The 21,429-nt window shown below is 35.7% G+C and overlaps 1 protein-coding gene and 1 long non-coding RNA gene across 4 annotated transcripts in view; one reads left to right on the forward strand and one right to left on the reverse strand.

Annotated features, from left to right (window-relative positions):
• LOC139143342 (titin-like) overlaps window positions 1-20,909 on the reverse strand; it is a 66,726-nt gene extending 45,817 nt beyond the window's left edge. Inside the window, exons 1-9 of one of the 3 annotated variants that reach the window (XM_070713581.1) lie at window positions 20,592-20,909; window positions 13,572-13,919; window positions 5,154-9,971; window positions 4,497-4,772; window positions 4,178-4,232; window positions 3,293-3,453; window positions 2,821-3,018; window positions 2,110-2,421; window positions 841-883 (exon numbers count right to left, since the gene is read on the reverse strand). In XM_070713581.1, the coding sequence (XP_070569682.1) occupies window positions 841-883; window positions 2,110-2,421; window positions 2,821-3,018; window positions 3,293-3,453; window positions 4,178-4,232; window positions 4,497-4,772; window positions 5,154-9,971; window positions 13,572-13,919; window positions 20,592-20,754 (6,374 nt within the window). In that variant the 5' untranslated portion in view covers window positions 20,755-20,909. Of the gene's footprint in view, window positions 1-840; window positions 884-2,109; window positions 2,422-2,820; window positions 3,019-3,292; window positions 3,454-4,177; window positions 4,233-4,496; window positions 4,773-5,153; window positions 11,202-13,571; window positions 13,920-20,591 lie in introns of all 3 variants that reach the window. The other 2 variants (XM_070713580.1, XM_070713579.1) reach the window with 2 other exon arrangements.
• On the forward strand, window positions 3,375-20,968 carry LOC139143349 (uncharacterized). The gene is made up of 4 exons (XR_011554582.1): window positions 3,375-3,512; window positions 4,828-4,877; window positions 12,028-12,142; window positions 20,818-20,968. It is a non-coding gene; the product is annotated as an uncharacterized lncRNA (long non-coding RNA).
• The last annotated feature ends 461 nt before the right edge of the window (window positions 20,969-21,429 follow it).

Below are 21,429 nucleotides of genomic sequence, written 5' to 3' on the forward strand. Positions count from 1 at the left end.
GCGGGGAGATTATTTTTGACAGTGGGTACCTGAAGAAGAGGGAGGGGAAAGCCGTGCCGCGTGGTTGGTAGAACTTGAGGGGAGACAGAGGGCATCCTAGTGTCTAGTTGGCAATGGCCCAGGAATGGGGGAGCGGGCAGACCATAGATACTGGAGGGCAGTGGGCATCAAAATTCAGTGGGAGGGCACATTTTCCGTGTATGCCAGTGGGAGGGCAGTTACAAATAGCTCTACTTTCCCCTCCAAATTTTAAATCAAGGTCAAAAATAAGTAAAATCAGTATATCAGCCTTCAAACATGTTTTGTGAAGATTTTGCGAAATTGATGAAATTTACCAGTTGGCGGCACCTGTGTATTCCTGCAGCATTCAGTCAGTGTTCACAGTATGACAACTTATTAAAAGCTCCTCACGTGGCAAATTAATGCAGTCTTTGAGTCATGACCTTTTTTTTTGAGCCACATAAATAAAAAAAAATTCCATGCAGAAGAAAGCATTTAGTAGCATAATGGCAGTGTAGATACTAATTGATAATGATAGACAACAAGAAATGTCACAAATTCCCTTTGTTGTAGGAAAACGGAAAAAATAATCCAAACAGAAGAGTGATAAACATTGATAAAACTCCTAAGACAAGTTTTATTGGTGTTGAATATACTTAGAAATTGTTTTTGTCATCTTTTTCATTAAGTATTTTTCATGTCCTTTAAAAAGATAAAATGAATTGGATTGTAATACTCGAATAGAGTAAAGTACTCCTCAGCTCTCAGGGTTATCATGCAGTAGACATGGAGTATATCACTCCATTTCAACCTATCATGGTCGCACAAAATAAATCTTACCTGCTTATTTCTGCAGCGCCCTCTCTTGACTCATCTTCAACTTCTGTTTGGAATAATTTGTTATGGCATAAATATATTTTGACTTCTGCTTCCAGATGCATTTTGCATTTACAATAACCTGCTTCATAAATATTTTATCAGGTTTGATATGGTTTTTTGGTTATTTTGACTTGAGCCTGCAGGCATTAAGTTCAAGATATATGTAATCCATATATTACTTATGTATTATTATTAGTAAAGTTATTATTTATTCACGAAAAGATGTTTTACATTCTTAGAGATTGGAAAAGTCAAGTGAAACATAAAACACTGATTAGTTTCAAAACAAAAACTCAATAGTTGACGGCTTTTCATTTTTAATCTTTTGAGTGCTGTAAATTTGTCGCAAAATTTAAGTCTAACATTTTACCAATTTTATGAATTTTTCTGTAATTATTTTGGACCAAAAGGATATAACATTTCATTGGCTAAAGTTTTTTCTCAAAATTTTGTAAAAACTCTGAAAAAAATTGACTTCGGTATATTTTATGAAGGTGACAAAAATTGACTTTGGCGCTCAAAGGGTTAAAACAAAGTTTAAGTAGCAATAAGCCATTGATATCAAGCAAAGTGACATTTCCTTGATTGCAAACAATTGTGCAAAAATTTGTCATGAAAAAGCTGATAAATGTCTCATTAAAAACTGGCCACAATAACATTCACTTAACGTGAAACTGTTAAATACAAAGAGCTGAGAATGATTGATGTCAAAAAGTATACATAATAATTATTATGATAATCTGCAGCTTTCTGGTGGCCTATTTCAGTTGAGGTATTAAAGTCAGACATTAGCTGTGATATCGCAGTGAAGCTGTGGCATCTATCCATCGCGCTAGGGTCAAGGGTCATCGCCACAGAACTGCTGCAAGCCACTCCCAAGTGCAATGAATAGAAGCCACAGCACCGCTGCGATATCACAGCTAGTCAGACATGTATCTGTTAAAACATTACGTGTCTATTCGATCTGGCAACAACAACTTATTACAAAATATCATAGTGTCAATCTTCTCAAATATGAAAGCTGAGTAGCAGGGGTTGGATCCAGTTGTCAATTGTAGGATTTTCCTGTCCACCGTAGGGATTTAGCGGACCACAGAGTGCTTTTCATTCCCCACCCCTATTTCTATCCTACCCCTGAGTGGGGCAGGAGTTACAAGTCGTTCAACTTTATAGAATAAAATAATCTTTATCTGTTTGGCTAACAAATATATCTGAATTATAGCGACTTACCTTTAACCACAAGACGACATGAACATGATGATCTTCCCATGGTATTTGTTGCCACACAGGAATACTCTCCACCGCTAGATTTGTCAGCAGATACAACAATCAGTGAGCAGACGCCCTCATCAGTGGTTTCCATGACATGATTATCACCCTCATGGATCCCAATACCATTATGAAACCAGATGATTTCTGGTTCAGGAACGCCACTCACTTGGCAGTCGAATCGAGCTGAGTTGTTCAGGACAACAGTGACATTTTTGAGTGGGACTGTAAATGTTGGTGGAGTGAAACTACCACGTCTTTCACCAACAGGAGCTGAAGAACAATATTTGGTATCTTTTTATTTTTCAAAGTTTCATCATTATTCATTTGTTTTTTAAAGGAAATTGTTTATATTTAATGGATCATAATGAAACTTAGCATTTTTCCCATTTTATTCATTGATCATCAAGTTTTATGTCATTCAAATACCAGTGTCTATTGAACATGATAGTTCCTCTCAAAATTTGAATGGAATCGATGAATGCAAATCATAACTCTTATTCCATCTTGTCCTCCATCAAGTTCAAACTCAGTAATTTTTGTATATTTCATGCAAATTCTTGTTTCATTTTCAAACCCTAATAGTGCAACTAACCAATCAAATGAAGTGATTTTACAAGTATGTTTGGTTACAAATGTTAATAGAAAGTGAATATAAAAATAAAAACATACTCTTGACCATCAGATCACCAGCACAATACACTTGACCTTCAGCATTTGATGCAGTGATAATATATTCTCCAGTATCTTCATACTGACAGTCAGAGATTTCAAGTGAATACAAACTGCTCTCTTCATATATTCTGTATCGGCCTTCATTTTTCAACTGCCTACCACCAAAGAACCATGTCACTGTTGGCTTAGGTATACCTGGGAATAAAATTATTGTTGTCAGCTTCTGATAAAACACATCTAGAAATATGATTATGAAAATATGAAAATAACATTCATATGTTCAGCACAGAACAATAAAGAGTTGAGGAGCAATTTTTCATTTGGAAAATTTTGTAAGTGAAAGCTGTTTTATTTTAAAAGTTTTCAATATTATTTCAAAGTTTTTATAGGAAGCATGGAATTTCGTCTATAATAGATGATCATTATTTGGGTTACATAATTCAGTGTCAGCTATTTTGAAATGACCTACCAGTAACACCACACATTAATCTTGCAATTTCTCCTCTTTCAATGACTAGATTTTGCAGTTTCATCGTCAATTCTGGTGCAGTGACTTCTTCAACATCTATTTGCACAACGGGCATCGGCATTCCTTCCCTTTTCTGAAGTTCCTCAACTGGAGAGTCTCTGCTGAAAAAATCAATGATTCATTAGTAGGAAAACCAGGAAAGGCAGTAGAATACTTAACGGTTAGTAATTTTTATTTTTATTTTTTGGGTTTAGCAGTCTTTGTATTTAGAGATAAAACTATATAAAATGGGAATTATGGACAGTGTGTTTCCTTAATCAAACAATAGGCTTGAGCAAGAACCATTTCGGTTTTTCTCATACACTACTGATGTAGATTTGGAGAAAGTAAACCCATGTTAGCGTAATATGCAGAAGGACAACTGGTTCTGAATAACAAAATTTATTAAACTCTTGTGTGCATAACCTTTGTTTCATAGGGTAATTGTCATTAACAAACTATTTTTTCTTGTAGACAGAAAGGTGATTATATATTAAAACAATCAGACATTGTCACCAATCTCAGGACATTGAAAGCTGGAAAAAGAGCAGTCACTATCTTGAATTTAAAATTTTTGTGAAGTTTAGAGCTCAAGGACTTGAGAATCAAAGAGAGGCATTTGAGATGAAAGTAAAAGTAGAAAGAGTTGAAACACTTGAAGGAAAGCAATATCCTTTCAATTATCAACTCCATTCATATGCAAATTATCAACTCTATTCATATGCAAATGTGTATGATGTCAAATTTACATGTCTCTTTAAACTTCACAGTTTGATTTTGGGAAAAATGCTGTCGGTAATCAAATAGCCTGGTCTCTGATTCAAGTATTGTATCTGTTCACTTTACCTTGATGGTGATTCTTCAGCTGATGGTGCTGTTTCATAGTCAGAAGATGTAGAACCTACAGACAAAAAAAAACGTGTCAGCCATTTTTATTTTCAAAATATTTAACAGTGACTGCTAGCACTGAAGTCTGTCAAAATAAAAAATGGCTTTTAGTTGTGTCATTGCAAGAAAAATCAAAGAATGATATATAACAATCAACAGCACTGTCAGCACTTTGATTTGCCAAGTAATTTTCATAAATTTGCTTTTTTCTTGAAAATGAAATGAAAGCCTAAACTTGATTACATATTTACAGTAACTGTGAACTAGATCAGCATACCTTCAACAACAAGTTCTGCAGAAGTTTTTGTTGTGCCAACTTTATTTGTCGCCTGGCATGTGTACATTCCATCATCTTCTTGAGATGCACCATGGATTGTTAGCAAGCACCTGTGGTCATCTTGTGTGAACTGAAGTCTCTCACTTTCCGTAATTTCTTTGCCATTCCTCATCCAACATATCTCAGGAGTTGGTATTCCTTTCACATGACACTCAAAGTGAACGGTGCTTCCATTGGTAACTTCATGATCTGACAGTTGTTTGGTAAACTCAGGTGCTGTGGATTAAGTTTGATAGTCAGTGATGATCACAAAATATCTCAATCTTTTCAGAGTTCAGAAATCAGAAGAAAAGTTTATGCTGAGACTTGCTAATGGAAATGGTAGGAATAGTTTTCATATTTTTTGGATGATGCCTTAAAGGTATACTGTTACCTGTTACAATTTTGCCACAGTTACCATGGAAAGAGAATCTCTAACCAATCACAGATTTAAGTGGCCGCTATTTTAAAACAGCGCCCTCACACGGGCATTTGAATATCAAGGAACACCCCTTTGACCATATATGGGCATATTCAGATTACAGGTGACTGTATACCTTTAACTATGAAAAGAATTTTCAAATTAAATGCTAAAGAGAAGTAAATACATTCACATACCCTTAACACTTTTCCTTATGTTGTAGCCTCTGAATGCAGACTGAATTTTCACAACAGCTTTTTTCATCTCAGGGTCTTCGAAATCAAACTGGAATTCAAGCTGTTCTTCTGCAGTTTTTGTTTCTGTTTCACGATGAGTCGTCTTGGCAGATGGTTTGGCATCTTTGCCTGCTTGTTCTTTCCCTTCGTAAATGATAACCCTTGGCAAAGGTGATGCCATCTCTAATTCTTCTTCCTCCTCTTCTTCTATGGTGTCAATCTGTTCAATGTGGAGTGGTGCATCAATCCACATCATTTCAATTGGAACAACTAGAACAAACTCTTCCCCTTGTTGTTTTGTGACTTCTTCTGTTGCTTCTGCCCTATTGCTGCTGTACTGCATCCCTTGTGCCACTTCACTTGCAGTAACCATGCCAACTTCTTCAGGCATAGCTTTCAAAAGTCCTGTTTCTTGTTCATCAGCTCGTGGTCCTGCAATATCAAGATCTTCTGTCAACTCTGATGGTGTTACTACCACAAATTCATCCCCTGTTTCAGCTGGCTTTGCTTTCAGTGTTTCTGTTTCCATTTTATATTGGAATTCTGCAGTCTCAGTGGGCGTAACAACTTCCAATTCAATGGGAAGGGCTGTAAGGGTTGGTAAGTCTTCTGTTGTTTCCATAGAGATCCCAACATCCATGTCTTCTGCAATTTCAGAAGGAAATACAACAATCCGCTCTTCTCCAACCTTTGCCTTTGCAATTGTTTCTACTTCTAAGTCTGTTGCACTTTGGAATTCTGCAGTCTCACTCGGTGTTACAAATTCCAGTTCTAAAGGAGTTGCGGTGGCAAAGGTGAGTTTTTCGGGTACAGCTGAGATGTCAATATCCTCAGCTATTTCAGACAGAGATAAAATTGCCATATCTTCACTCATGACAGTTTCTTTCAGTTTTTCACCCTCAGCTTTAGATTGGTGAGCAACTGGAACTGTTTCAAGGGCTAGGGTCATTTCCACTTCTTGTGGAATCTCCGTGGACAGGATCAGTTTTTCTTCCCCAGCTTCTGATGAAGGAATGTCAATGGTTTCAATTACTTCTGATGGCATTGCAAATGCTAGTTCTTCACTTGTGACAGCCTCTGTCAACTTAGAGGCTTCATCCTTTGTTTTGTATAGAACTTGCGCTGTTTCTGTTGGTGCAACCAGCTCCATTTCTGCAGATACTTCTATCACTGGGGACGTCTTTTCTGTTTGACTTGCTGAAACATCAATACCTTCTACCATCTCTGATGATAATGCAATGCCCATTTCTGTGCTTGTGATAGATTCTTTGAGTGTTTCATCTTCTGCCTTTGTTTCACACTGAATGGGAACTGCTTCAGATGGTACAACCATTTTCATGACTTGAGGAGATTCCATCAATTGTGTTGATTTCCTTCTTTCTATATCAGAACTGGGGACATCAATGTCTTCCACTGTTTCCGATAAGCTAGCCAATGATAATTCTTCAACTAAAATGCCCTCTTTAACATGAGTGGCTTTGTCTATTGGTTGAAGGTGAACAGTTGCTATTTCAGTTGGTGTAACAAGTTCCTGTTCTTTAGCAGTTTTTGCCACTATTGGTTTTTCTTCTTCTGAAACTGGCAAACAGATGTCAATGTTTTCGACTGTTTCTGATGAAATTGCGACAGCATATTCTTCCATTTTGGTTGTTCCTTTTGGTTTCTCCGCTTCACTTTTGTCTTCAATTTCAACTTGAACTACTTCACTTGATGTGGCAAGTTCCATTTGCTGTGAAGTAGATATAGAATGCCTCCGTTCCTGTTGTGCGTCTCTGGTCGGAACATCTAACTCTCCAGTTGTTTCCATTGGCACAACCATAGCATACTCCTCCATGCTGGGAATTTCTCTAAGTTTTTCCTCCTGGTCCTTGGCTTCCATTTGAATGTTAACTGTTTCACTTGATGTTACAAGTTCCAGTTCTTGTGGAATTGAAATTGACTGTCTCCGTTCTGGTGTTGTGTCTATTGTCAGAACATCCAATTCTCCTGTTGTTTCAGTGGGCAAAACCATGGCATATTCTTCCGTCCTGGGAATTTCTCTTATTCTTGCTTCCTCATCCTTGGCTTCCATATGACTTTGAACTGTTTCACTTGGTGTAACGAGTTCCATTTCCTGTGGAATTGAAAGTGAAAGTCGTCGTTCTGGTGTTATGTCTCTAGTTGCTACATCTAAACCTCCAGTTGTTTCTACGGGCACAACCATAGCATACTCCTCAATGTCGGGAATTTCTGTAAGTTTTTCCTCCTCATCCTTGGCTTCCATATGACTTTGAATTATTTCACTCGGTGTAACAACTTCCATTTCTTGTGGAATTGAAAGTGAAAGTCTTCGTTCTGGTGTTGTGTCTGTAGTTGTTACATCTAAAGCTCCAGTTGTTTCTGTGGGCAGGACTATTGTGTATTGTTCCACCCCACGTATTTCTTCCGCCTTTGCTTCTTCATCTTTGGTTTGAATTTGAACTTCAACCCTTTCACCTGGGGTAACAATATCCATTTGTTGTGGAACTGACAATGACAGTTTCCGTTCTTGTGTCATACCTATCGTAGGTATGTCCAATTCCTCAATAGCTTCGGTGGGCACAACAATAGCATATTGTTCTGTGCTGGGAATTTCTTTACTTTTCACTTCCTCAACTGTGACTTTACTTTCAACTTGAACCATTTCACTAGGTATAGCAAGTTCAAGCTCTTGTGGGATGGATACAGAAAGTCTTCGTTCTTGTGCACTATCTTTTATTGTCACATCTAAGTCTCCACTTTTTTCTGTTGGCATGACAATAGCCAGCTCATCAGCTTCTGCTGTCCTTAAAACATTCACTGGTTCATCCTTTGCTTCATATTGCAATTCTGCTGTTTCACAGGGTGTTACAATTTCAAGTTCAGCTGGGATGGCCTTTGATGGTATGTGACCCATCTCAACTGTTGAGTCTTTCTCCTGTACATCAATTTCTGCAGCTTTTTCAAATGGCATGACAACAACTCGTTCATCACTGCTAGCTCGTCTCGCGGCTGTTTCACCTTCTATCCCAGCCAAAAGCCATTCAACTTTTTCAATTGGGGTAACAACCTCAAGTTCTGCTAACTCCAAAGATTCTCTTAGCTCTTCCTTGTCAATTTCTTCATCTTCATCTACAAGTGGAATGTTAACTTCAAGAGCAGCTTCTGTCGGTATTGCAAGTAGGTATTCTTCAGCAGTAAGCTTGGTTTGTTCATAGTCAGTGATCTGTTCCACTTGTACATTCTCTGCTACCTCCATGGGTGTGCTTAGTCCCCATTCTCCAGCTTTTCCAAGTGCACTTTCTACTGTTTCCTTACAAACTGGGCTCTGTTCACTTAGTGGAATCACTTCCACTGGCACAGACACTGTCTTTTCTGAAGCAGGAACGTTACTTATTTCATGGTATTCAACTTTCTCTTCTGGTTCAACTGACAGCTCTCCTAGCAGTTCAGTCTTTGCAACCAATGCAACTTCATCAGCCATAGCTTTAGGAATACATGGTTGTTTTGAGTTCTCATCTTCTTCAGCAACTGAAAACTGCTCAGCACTTTCTCTTTGACTTGAAACCCTGAGCTCATCAGCTCTCATCTCAATCCTCTGTTTTTCAATTTCTTCAGGAGAGAAAGTTCTAACAATTTCAACTGGCTGGACAAAACCTAACTCATCTGCTCGTAAATTTGCGTGTTTCTCTTCTTCTAACTGATGTGGTTTTAGAGCTTCAAAACTTTCAGATACTGTCACCAGTTGTAGCTCATCTGCAGTAAGTTCAGGATGAATCTTTTCCTCTGATAAAGGATCAGATGACAAACCCTCTATAATTTCTTTTGATTCAGTGATGCCCATCTCATTAGCTGCCAAATAACTCGTTTCTGGCGTCATCTTGATCTCTGATGCTTTGGCTGCAAAACTCCCTAAAGTCTCTTTCTGACCTGCCTCAGCAACTTCACCACTTTCATATTGGAAAGTTATGGATTGTTTGCGAGTTGGAGATATTTGGGTCCTCACTTCTTGTGTATTCTCAAGTGGTGTGACTATCTCAAATTCACCAACCTTGCTTTGTACAAATGTCACTTTCTCTTCTTTAGCTGCTTCAGTTTCCTGTTCTTGTGCTGTTTCTGTGTCTATCTGAATTTCTTGTACTTCACCCTCAAATAATGGTTTTTGCTTTGGTTCAAGAGTTTCAACTTTTTCTACTTTTGCTTTAATGTCTGATCCCTCTCTACGATACTCATGCTGTTCAGCTCTAGACTGCAACAAATCGTGCTCATCTGTTAAAATGGCAAGTTGTGTCATTTCTGTTGGTGTCACTAAAACTTTCTCGTCAACTGAAATTTGACAAGATGGTGGCTGCTCTTTTCCAGGTGTTACTGTCCTGAGATCAGTGACAAGTTCTGATGGTTGCAGTGTTGATAGCTCGTTAGAATGATACAAAGTTTTTGTAGTTTTTGAACTGGGTAGTATTAGTCCACGCTCTGTTGTAGTAATTTCGGTGGGAGTTACTGCAATAACTTCTTGTGCTTTGCATGTAGGAAGTGGAGCATCTACAGCTTTTATCTTGGTAAAGTCACTTTTAAATTCCCTACTTTGCTGAATTTCCAATTTGAGTCTTTCTTCTGTTGCTTTCTTGATATTTTTAGAAACTTTTCTTTTGGTTGATGGTTCGGTTTTTTGGGGTTCCTCACAGGTCAATTCTTCGGTGGATTTTGAAATTCCATCTTCTTGGTCCCTGAGAATCGGAATGCTGTCTTCCTGTTTGTATGATGTCACTTCCTGAGTTAATTCTGAACAAAACGTGGAACAATATCTCTCATTAAATGTTGGTTCAATTGTAACAGGAGTTCCTCTGCGTCGTGCAACTGTGATTTCTGAAATTCCAAGTTCCTTTCTATATCTAGATTCCAAAGAAACTTCTACATGTATCATGTTATTGAACATTGTCTGTTTCTGTTTACTCATTGATTCGCTTGCTTTGCGTTGCATAGAATAAGTATGGTACCCAGGCTTTGAATGTGTTGATGTGTAGTTAGTTGTAGAATAGCTAGTACGTAGTGCAGAAGCAATGTCTGTCTTCTGAGTGAGATACATTGAGGACTTTTCTGCATGGAATGACTTCCTCATTGAAATTAATTGATTTGTCTGTTTAGTTGAATTATTGTGGTTAGAGTTTGCTGCATGAATCAATGTGGAAAAAGTAGATCTATAACGTCCTTTGTTCAGATTGTTTGTTGTTGGTTGAGTAGAAGACGTGCACGTTTGCTGATTATCCATGCTTTGCTTGCTACAATGAATGTTCCTAGGTCTGGCAAAACGTTTGATTGGTTTGAAGAGTGGTCTTTGGTTTTCATCAGATTGTAAATCATCGTGAAATCGTTCAAATGGCCTCTGACTTTTCTGAACGCATTGTGCATCATGCTCCCCTGAAATCATTTGAGTGCTTTTGTGAAATGGCATATGATTTGAATTCAATCCCAGACAACAGTTATTAGTAAATGCTTTGACAGGTTTGTATAACCTTTGTGAACATTTCACAGATTTAAAGTTATGGCTAACAATTTCATTGCATGGGTTTTTACAAGCTCTTGATGAGTGGTAATGTTTTTGTGCATTGATGCTTGAATAGTTCCCACTGTAATGCTTGTCTCGTTTAGCTTTTACGTCATGATGTGATTCACATGCACAAATGACTGTATGATTCATGTGGCATGCGTTAGTCTTATCTTTAGGCTTGGAAAGTTTGCTGGCATTGTTAGTAAGTGAAAAGTTGTTATTGCTCAGGTCCAAGTCCTTGTCATTAGCAGGAACTGTGAATTCTTGCTGAGTAATCCGGATGTAAGTGTTAGTCCGTGTGTTAGCTTGCCGGATTTCCACATAACAGTCACTGGTGTACATTTGAGTGGGTGGTGTTCTAGGCTTCTCTATGCATATTTCAGTGGTAACACCTGTTCTGTTTCCCAATGGGATTTCAATGTTAATTTCACTCAGTTCTGATTTAGTTTCCATATCCTTTGATTCTGTTATCAGAAGATGAGAGATGAAGTTAGAAAGAATGCAGATGTTTTGCCAGTCATGCATGGTTGTAAGCTGATTGAAATCATATAAAAGGGTTCAGTCTATCACTTCCTTTTTTCTAATGAAGAGAACTAATGTAACAGTCTAAATCTATACACATCTCTACATCTGATTTTTATCAGATGGACACTGTTGCTATGCATACCATATAAGGTACCTATCATCCTTACGTGAATTGACGTCAAATTTGACTTTGCTGTTGATATCTGATCATCTACTTTTTGTTGATAGCACCATGCGCCTCATACTGCACTCTGAATAAGGATATTTTGTGACAAAATTTCTACCGTGAAAAAGAACATCTTTTGACAGAAAGAAACTTTCCTAAATAGTATAGCAAAAGACCCGTATTTCCTTTTGTCTTTTAGAAAGGACAGCACTACAATTGTGATTAGTATACTTGTGATGAACGTTTGATATTCATTTTACTTTCACTTAGATTAATAAAGGAGTGTTTGATATGACTTTGTATTATTTATCACTGAATTACTTTTGTAGTTTTAAATTGATGTAATAGGAACTACATGAAAGAAGTGCACCTGTATAATATAATCATTTGTTTCTCTCTAGTAACGACTGATTTTTTTGGCAGATAAATGTTTCTAAAGCAATTATTTTCCCCTGCCCAACCACATCAAATATCTAGGACCGTGTGTTTGCACAGAAAACATCTGTCACAATGCTTTCAGAATCCACATGACTGATTGTTGTTCGAACGGTCCTAACAAAACCCGTAACTCATCTGTGTTTGCACTTTCTATTTCACAGAATGGTTTACAGATCTGTTCCTGTGCAAAGTCTGATTCTCCCATGAGATCTAGGAATACAAACATCTCGGGATATAGATGTCAGTTTGTAGCAGTGATTGATTGCACAGGAAAAGGTATGGTAACCTTCTTAAAATGACCCTGAAATCAATCACCAGATAATAATCCGATGTTATTTGCATACAAAGAGAACAATGATATATCACAAAGCTTTTACAACTATACATTACAGATTAGAGTACCATTTTAAAAATTTTAATTGTAATATTTACAATACAAATTCACTGTGGCAGATGTTAAATACTGCACCGGGGGTTTATGGTCAGAGGATAACTTGATGTAAAATTGATTAATGTTGTTGTGAAGTTATTTTCTGATGGAAGAACAATTTCAAAAGTTCAAATAATGTGAATTTAATTTTTTCTGTAAGTTTATATAAAAATGTGCTGGTCTGCCTTTGTAGCAGCACTGATTCAAAAGGGCATCACACTCTTTAGCATTGAATACTTAATGGGGAAATTTACCCCAACGTTAATTCCGTTAATCTAGCACTACATGTTATGTCAGTCAGGTGCATGTAAATTGTGTAATGCTTTGCAATTTACTTTCAATTACATTGTAATGGAGATTAACAGATTATCTGAAATTTGTAGTTAAAGGTATACAGTCACCTGTAATCTAAATATGCCCATATATGGTCAAAGGGGCGTTCCTGGGTATTCAAAATACCCATGTGAGGGCGCTGTTTTTAAAAAGCGGCCACCCGCTTAAAATCTGTGATTGGTTAGTTTTTCTCTTTCCATGGTAACTGCGGCAAAAATTGGAACAGGTGACAGTATACCTTTAACATACGTCAAAGGAACTCTATCCATAGCAAGATTTTTAGCTTTATGATTAATATATATTGATGATTATAGGATTATTCAAATTATCAATAAAAGGAAAGTTAATGATCCATAAATATCATAGAATTATGTAAAGAGGTTAATAATTATGTTAATGTTTACAGGCACAATAATGTAAACTTAACTTATAATATTTGGTGTTCAAGTAGCCTTTAGGTTTGTAAGTGCAAAAGAATAAAACATTTTTAGAAATGTTTGAATATAAGGCTAAATGAAAAAATACATGAAAAACCATCAAGCCCTTGAAATTTATTTTGCATTTTCAAAAAAATTTCAAGTAAGTTCTCTAAATGTTACCACATTATATAGGTCTCAGCCATCAAACAGAAAATCAAAAAGATTTCGCTGGCCTACCTACCCTAATTTTTGGAGGCATGTTAATGGAAACACAACAACTTTTTTTTTGGCCTAAGTTACAAATGACAAAACATTGCATTGGAATGCAAAACCCAATCACAGAATGGATGCACTTTTGAGTGAATCAATAATCCTTGCTGGCATTAATCTATTTTAATGTAGCTCTATAATTTCCCAGGGTTGGACCGTTGGAGAAATTGTAATCTAGTGATTGTGACCACCAATGTAACAAATTGATCTCTATTGTAAAATTGGAATCATAATTGATATCTTGAAATTTTACCTTTTTGCATGATTTTGAGTTGAGCAGAGCAGGTCACTTGTCCGGATGGATTGACTGCCAGGCATTTGTATTCTGAAGCATCAGCTGGGTTCAGTTCTACAATGGTTAGTCTATGTACGCCATCCTTACACACTTCAATGCTGATCCGTTCACTGGCTTCTATCTGATGGTCTCTCCTGAACCACTTCACATCCGGCACAGGCTGGCCAGATACTCTGCATTCGAAAACTGCCCTTCCTGTAAATGCTGTCTCGCAGTTCCCAATAGGTTTAACAAACACAGGTGGTTTTTGTACATCAGTTGGTGGTATCACCTCTCTCTCTGAGCCCTGCATTTCCCCGGCAAGTTCTGTGAAATTCAAAAGTTGAAAAGGTTGGTCTCTGTTTACCTTGACATGTAGATTCCAGCTAGATTACATAGATCTGGAACACTGCAACAGAAGTGCTTGCTACAGATGCAACAGATATGTATACAATAAGAGGTATGACAAAGCTTTATATGGAAACAGATGTCTCATAAATTTATTGTTACTGAAAAAACCCTTGCTCTATATGACATCGTTATAAAGGATGGAAACTGCCAAATCCTCACTGTTGAGATCTATGTAATTGTCTTCTGTGTATGGAAGGACTTTGGATGTGAGCCAAACTCTACGGGTGGTATTATTCAATATTGCAATTTATTCAGAAGTATGCTGTGGTTCAATGTATGCCTTTGAATTGTGGTGAGTAGAATTGAAATACTGGTAAATTTGTCCGAATGATATGTCCAAGGGCAGCAATGCTCAGGGGATATTTTTGATTCAAAAGATAAAGTCTCAGATTTGTGATTTTTTTAAAAAGTATCACATTTGCAGAATTCACCTATTAATATTTTCACCATGGGTAATATTGGAGTTTATATTTTGTTTAAAATGTAAATACACAAAGAAAAATTGTTTATATCCTGCATTTTGTTAAGAAAATGTATTGTGTAGATTCAAATCACTGCATTAATTTTGTAATTTTGTAAAGTTTGTAATGTCCAGAATTGTTTTCAGAGTAAACTAATAGCTTTCTCATTTTGAAAAGCAAAAAATTCACCATTATTTCAACAAAGTGAAAATATTGTGGCCTTAATTCAATTGTTGTTCACTGAATACGAAATACATGTACACTACAAGTTTGTATTGGTCACTTTTTACATCTTTGATCTAAAAAGGAGACTCAAAAAACGTATCCACAGAAAAGATTATTACCACTATGTAACCCTTTCACCGCAATGGTTTGGCCCAAACCCATTGTTATTGTTGGCCTCTTTACAGAAAATTGGGGATGAACAGGTTTAACCATTTTGATGATGCAAAAAGATGATGAATTTTATGATCCAGAACCCACAGTGGTGATTTATTTTAATTTTAATGTGGTACCTATCAGCAATGACCCATACTTGTAGGCCTTTATGGTTTCAAAATCAATGCATGTTATCTCAAAGTAGCATCTAATCGTTTGCATATTTCTCTGACAGCATCAGATAATAGCCATTAAGACGGAAAAACATTTTACCTAGCTGGGTATGAACTTTTTGTGACTTAAAGTAATTTCCTGCAAGTATTATTTTACCTTAGGCAATGGTTGCTTAGCAACCACAATCTATATGTGCCTTCTGTGCATGTCATAACAATCCAGGTATATGCATAGCTTGTGTTGGATAATGACTTTGATTAATTTCTGACATAGATTTTAGAAAAGATAAATAAAATTATGGGTAGATAAAACCTTCGATAGATTTATGATTGATTTATGATCGGCAATTGATAAGAAAATGTGTTAGTTTTGTGGAAGACATTGGATCAGTGTTGTGGATGCAAATTGAAATACTAATGGATGTCATCAATTATAAATAATGAGAAGTTTGCCTGGCATTTTAATCCCTGATAAAAATATGATGGAGAATCCCAACAATATTTTTAAAAGCCATGGACAGCTGATTCCTCATAAATCTGACCACAATTGTACACTGGTTATATTTGTGTTCTTGTTTGATGAAATTGAAAATTGTTAAAGGAAATCTATGCTAGGCACCACACGGTCAAGTGATAGTAGACTTTTTTCTCCTCAGTTTAAAGAAATATGTTATTGATAATATGAGTGGTATTAAACAACTAACACTTGGCAGTGAAATGAGAAAATTTTAATTCGGGATCTAAATTTAGACGTTGATTTTTAATTTGCTTAACCATTTCCTTAATGAATGACAGAATTAAAAACTGCATAGATTTATTCGTTCTACTGTTGATTTTCACTTCATAGCAATATGTTCAATAAATTTCTCTGTATAAAATTACAATGCTTTCATTTGTCAACACATTATGCAGTCAGCAATAATGTTTTTCAGATAAACCTAACAATCCTATCTACAGTACAAGTTTTGGCTATAGTTTGAATGTTGCAGTTCAACTTTGAAAGTAGGTCAAACCAAATAGCTTCATTCCACACTGTTTCTTTGCTTGTAGATTATAAGAATTAACTACTTGGAAAGTGATTTAGCAAATCCATCAGAAGATTACAGATGTCTTCATTTGAAACTATTGTGCTAGAACTGGTGTTGAAGGGGAAATTCCAAATGTATTATAAAAACAGGGAGAATTCAGCTGTAAAGTTATGTACCAACTGTACCAGTAACAGTAGAATTCATGCTGTGCAAATTGTATTTTCATATCCACGTAAATGATTCCATTCAGTCTCAGCTAGACCAATGGAAGGATTAAAGTTTCAACCAAATTATCAGAGGTCATAACTAAATATTAAATCATGTTGATTTCTCAATGTAGCATTTTGCAAATAATTCTTTTGAAATCTTTCATTAATATGAAAATGTATCACTCTGTACAAATATGATAGGTTCTATACTTTTATTTGTGAGCATTGGCAAAATGACCCTAAAATTTTTACTCATCCCCAAAATATTGACACTGGGATAAAATTATAGTCAAACACAATTGGAACTAATTTGGGATAATTGGATGGTGATGTAATGTCACTTCAATCTACAAATGTAAGCTCATCTGCTTTTCTTTTTAAGTTACACACTTGTTTTTATAAGTAATTTGAAATATTACAACATTCATCTATGTGGCGCGTAATACATTTGAGAAATTTGCAAAATATGAAGATCCAATTATCCCAAATTAGTTCCATTTGTATTGTCATTAAAAGTTTGATTGTAAGCCTTAATAAGAATGTTATGGCAAACATGTCCGTCACAAATGATGAATATTATTACAAATTTAAATAATTCATATAGGCGAATACATTTGAGTCCTTCAAATCAAAGGTATTTTCTTGAATGTTTATTGTAATTAGAAATTATTATATTAGGAATATTTATGACAGAGGTAAAGTAGAAAAAAGTTGTCATGAACAAACAGAATGTGTCTCTAAAAGGTTTGGCTTTCTTTAACGTATGTGTACATTACCATCATCAATTTTCCTAAGAAAGCCATTAAATGATGAAATTAGTGAATCTTGTTTGGTTGAATATAGAATTCATTGTTGGATTTGTGACCATGACAACAGAATGGAAAGGGTTATCAGACTCAGTTACATTGAAAGTACTGAACTTTTGAAAATCATGGATTTTGATCAGTTAAATTAATTGATTTTGTTTTTACGTAACATGGAAAACTGTTACTTTTACCTAATAGGCTTCGAGTAACGAAATAATATAAGCCAAATTTGCGTTTTGTCTGTAATTTTCTTTGCCTTGTCTTCAGTTTCTTTTATGATATCAACAAATAATGGTATAAGTTACAGTAGATGAGCTTCCCTGGCCACAAAATATATTAAGACTAGGCTTCAACCTCTCAACTGTAAGAACCTTGTCGGTAAGAAGTCATATGTAAATGACAACTTATCTGAGCACTGATCTAAATCAGCACCACTTAGCTAAATCCATATCTCCTTGTAGCAAGTGAAACAATTTGACCTGGCTGATTCCAACCAATCAACATGTACATCCATCCGATACAACTGTAGTTCAAAGTGTCAAATGCATGACAAACTCCTTGGGGAATTGGAGTGTGTCATATAATAATTTGTCACTTTGAAAAATAGGTTTTGCTCTGTTAAATTTAGCTGTTCTATGGAACGCGACAATGGAAACACAAGCACATTGAATACTACAAAGTAATTAATTTATCATTTAGTCACCAACATATTAATTCAGATCAATATTTCAGTCTTTTCATTTCCCTAGTAGTAATTTTTCATGCAGAGTACAATACGACTAGATTAATGACCAGGATACGTAGCAGTACCTGATCACATTAAACTTTCAGTGTTGTGGAATGTCATATAGGTATCAATTTACCAGCACAAAAATATGAAAATTATTTAACTTTTCCAGAAAAATAAAGGGAGAAATGCAACATTTATCTCAGCAATGATATGCCGTAAGTAATTGCACACAGTTAATGAAGGCTACTTATACTAAAACAGTTGAAGGATTTCCAATTTATGAAATTGCATCTACACAACAGCAAGGCACCAATTATACAAAATACGTATAATTTGTTCAATGTGATGCAGCCAGATGTTTTTCCTCAATTTAGTCCGTCTGATAGAAATGCAATGCTTTGTATGGTGTGTCCATGGCAACTGTCACATGGTAATGTACATTTAATTGTAACAATACAGCAAGCCGTCTGGTGGATCAGAACACCTACACACTGACTGTTGGTCTCAAAGTATTAACAAAGTTCTGGGTTGTTAAATTATTGAACGCTCTCAAAGGGTATCTAGATTTTTGCAAAGTAAGTCAATAATTTTAGGTTAATTCTGTAATATAATCCTGTGTAAAGGCTGCCTGACCAAGGGAAACCCTTGATTATAATCATGATACTATTTGAATGTAGTCATGATATTGTGTGTGCGTGTTTTAATATGTTTGTATGGTATATACCAGCCTATGGGATAGAGTTTACAATCACAGAATGAAACAGATGAAATTCCAAAGGAATGAACGCCCTGCGTTTTTTGTCAATATTTAAAAGTGAATATACACACACTGTGAAAATAATAAGGGTGAAAAGAGCAAGAATGCTACCTTTTTAGTTTACATCACCCTCTAAATTTCTTGCCAAAATTTGTATCTTTCAACTCTATCCCATTGGCCGGTATACCATACAAACATACTAAAATACGCACACACAGTATCACAAACACTATTGAATTTGGTTTCTTTGTCACTGGATTGTTGGTAGGTGTATGTGTATGTTAGCCAGATTACCTTTGATTTTTCATATTAACGGATAGGTTTTAAGGCCAAAAAAAAAAATATGTATGTTTCCTGTAACATGCCTCTGATATAATTAGGGTAGGTAGGTCTGAGGAAATTTGTTTTATTTTTTATTTTTTACAGTTGAGAACCATAAAATATGGTGAAAGTTAGAGAATTTACTTGACTTTTTGAAAATACAAACAAAATGTCTGGGGTTGGTTGATTTCTAGGGTTGGTCAAGTTACTGGAAAGGCCCATTTTTTTAATTAGCTTTATCTGACATGGCCCATAATCCAGCTTGCCTGTCAATTCTTAACCCAAAGAACATTTCTGTCTAAAATATTGTGTTTTCAAAACAGAACCTGAAGCAAATATTATTTTAGTAATCATCTTGACCTGCAGCAATGCAGCAGCAATATTACCAGTACTTGCTTCTTTTTATTGCATTATTTGAGTGAAAAATTTCATGACATGATTTTATTTATTTTCATTTTCTTCACAGTTCCAATTCATTCAGACTCTGATTTTCTCGAGTCATGCTATCTTTTCTATTTCACAATGTCACTCCGTGTCATCTTCGGCCAGGTAAAATTTCCCCCCCAATCATAAACTTCCCTGACAATATCTTCAAGATGATCAGTCAACAGATAGAAACTTACAGCCACTGTGGTAAAATATATATTGTATACCATTGGAGCTATAAACAAATACACATGAAAAGACTCAAGAGATTCCTCCATTTCTGCATATATTCTGTCAAAAGATTTCTGTCTGATGCAAAAACAACTTTTACAGCAAATAATTTTCTTCCATTGGATTATGAAATGGAAATGGAAAATGTTAGCCAAGAGTGATCGTCTGCTCATATCAACAGAACAAAAGGTGCTCTCAGCCTCATTTATTACCAGAGGAAATGCAGATTTGCACATTTCTCAGTAAATCATAAAAATTACATGAGTTGATGTTAGTGAAAATCTGATAAGAATAAAAACCATTCATTAGGTAGTCAAAGTCAGCCGCAGGTAAGGTATTGTGATTAAATATTTCATAAGTTGACAGTTAAATCATGCAAAATGCACAGAAAATATAGCGCTGTTTGAAATTAACTTTTCATGAAAAACCGTGTAAATATAAATAATTCATGATGTTTTTACCTATACTTCACCAATATAATATAATTTCATGGCCAATATGCATCAGCCTTGTTATGGAAAGTCGTCATCATAATTGAAAGCCAAAATAATATAGTTATTTATTACACCATGAAAATTTAACTATTACACTGACGAGAGAGTAGATCTTAATGAATTGCTGCAATACAGTAAAATTTTATAGGTCCATGGCCTTTATGGCTTTCAACTAACAAGGTTAAGCCAATGTCAATTGTGATAAATGCAATCAATTTACCATGAAAGTGCTTGTCACTACATTAGATTTATTCAAGTTTAAATGGCTTAATTTAAGTGACTTTTTCCATTGAAAACAATGAACTTTTTAGATGTCTCCTGAAATAAAGATATGATGTTAGAACACTGAAAAGTTGAACTCAGTAACCTTGTATAGGACAATATGATACAGCAGTGTAGGATATGAGAGATTTTGAATTACTTACAGGAACTCTTGTCACTTTTTAAATTATGAATGTAAATATAACTGTGTCAATATTTCTATTAACACATACGTGACATCGTGTTTACTAATTGGTGACATGTAACATCGACTAAAATGGAAAATACAGTAAAATTTTGTCACAAAATTTACCTTGATATTCTACCACCAACTCTGCATAGCAGACACTTCTACCAGCTTTGTTAATGGCTTGGCACATGTACTCTCCATCATCGTCTTCCGTCACCTGTTTTATACAAAGGACGCTTTTCCCATCTCTGTTGTACAAACGAAACCGCCCACCTTCTTCACTCATCAAATTTCCATTATGGTACCATTTTGTTTCCGGTGTTGGATCCCCACGGACTGAACACTCCAGCTGAACTGTTTCCCCTTCCCGGACGATCAGATCAGAGATCTTTTCCACAAATATTGGAGGTGAAGGCGCAGGTCTGGTTGCAACTCTTCGTGGTACACCTGAATGGTTATGAAGAGAAGAGCGTTTGAGACCGTCAACAGTGGTATTAGATGACGTATGTTTACTATATTTTATGGTTCAATTGGAACTCAAAGCAGTCAACAATAGATAAATCTGATATCATTATTATCAGGATGTTGAGTTCAGGTGGAAATGGCAGTGCGGCGGGGAATGTTTGACAACAAAATAGCAAGCCGCTGGGAGACTTCTGTTAAATGCTATGATGGTAGTAGATGTAAGGTCACAGTGGAGTCAATGTGTGGCAATTGATCAACAAAATGATTTGATCAAGGTAATGGGATTGTTATTGCCACAGCATAATTATTCTAGCTTAAGGTTTTCTGTTGATAGCAATACTGTAAGGTATTCCATTATGGAGTAAATATTATGCTGGTATATCAGCAAAAAAATATTTGAAAAAACTGATGAAGTCTTTGCATATGAAAATTGTACGGAAAAAAGCCCACAGGGACTTAATTATCAAATGACTTGCTTTGAATGGAGTTAACTATC

The sequence above is a fragment of the Ptychodera flava genome, chromosome 11, assembly GCF_041260155.1.
Source record: "Ptychodera flava strain L36383 chromosome 11, AS_Pfla_20210202, whole genome shotgun sequence".
Classification (NCBI taxonomy): Eukaryota; Metazoa; Hemichordata; class Enteropneusta; family Ptychoderidae; genus Ptychodera; species Ptychodera flava.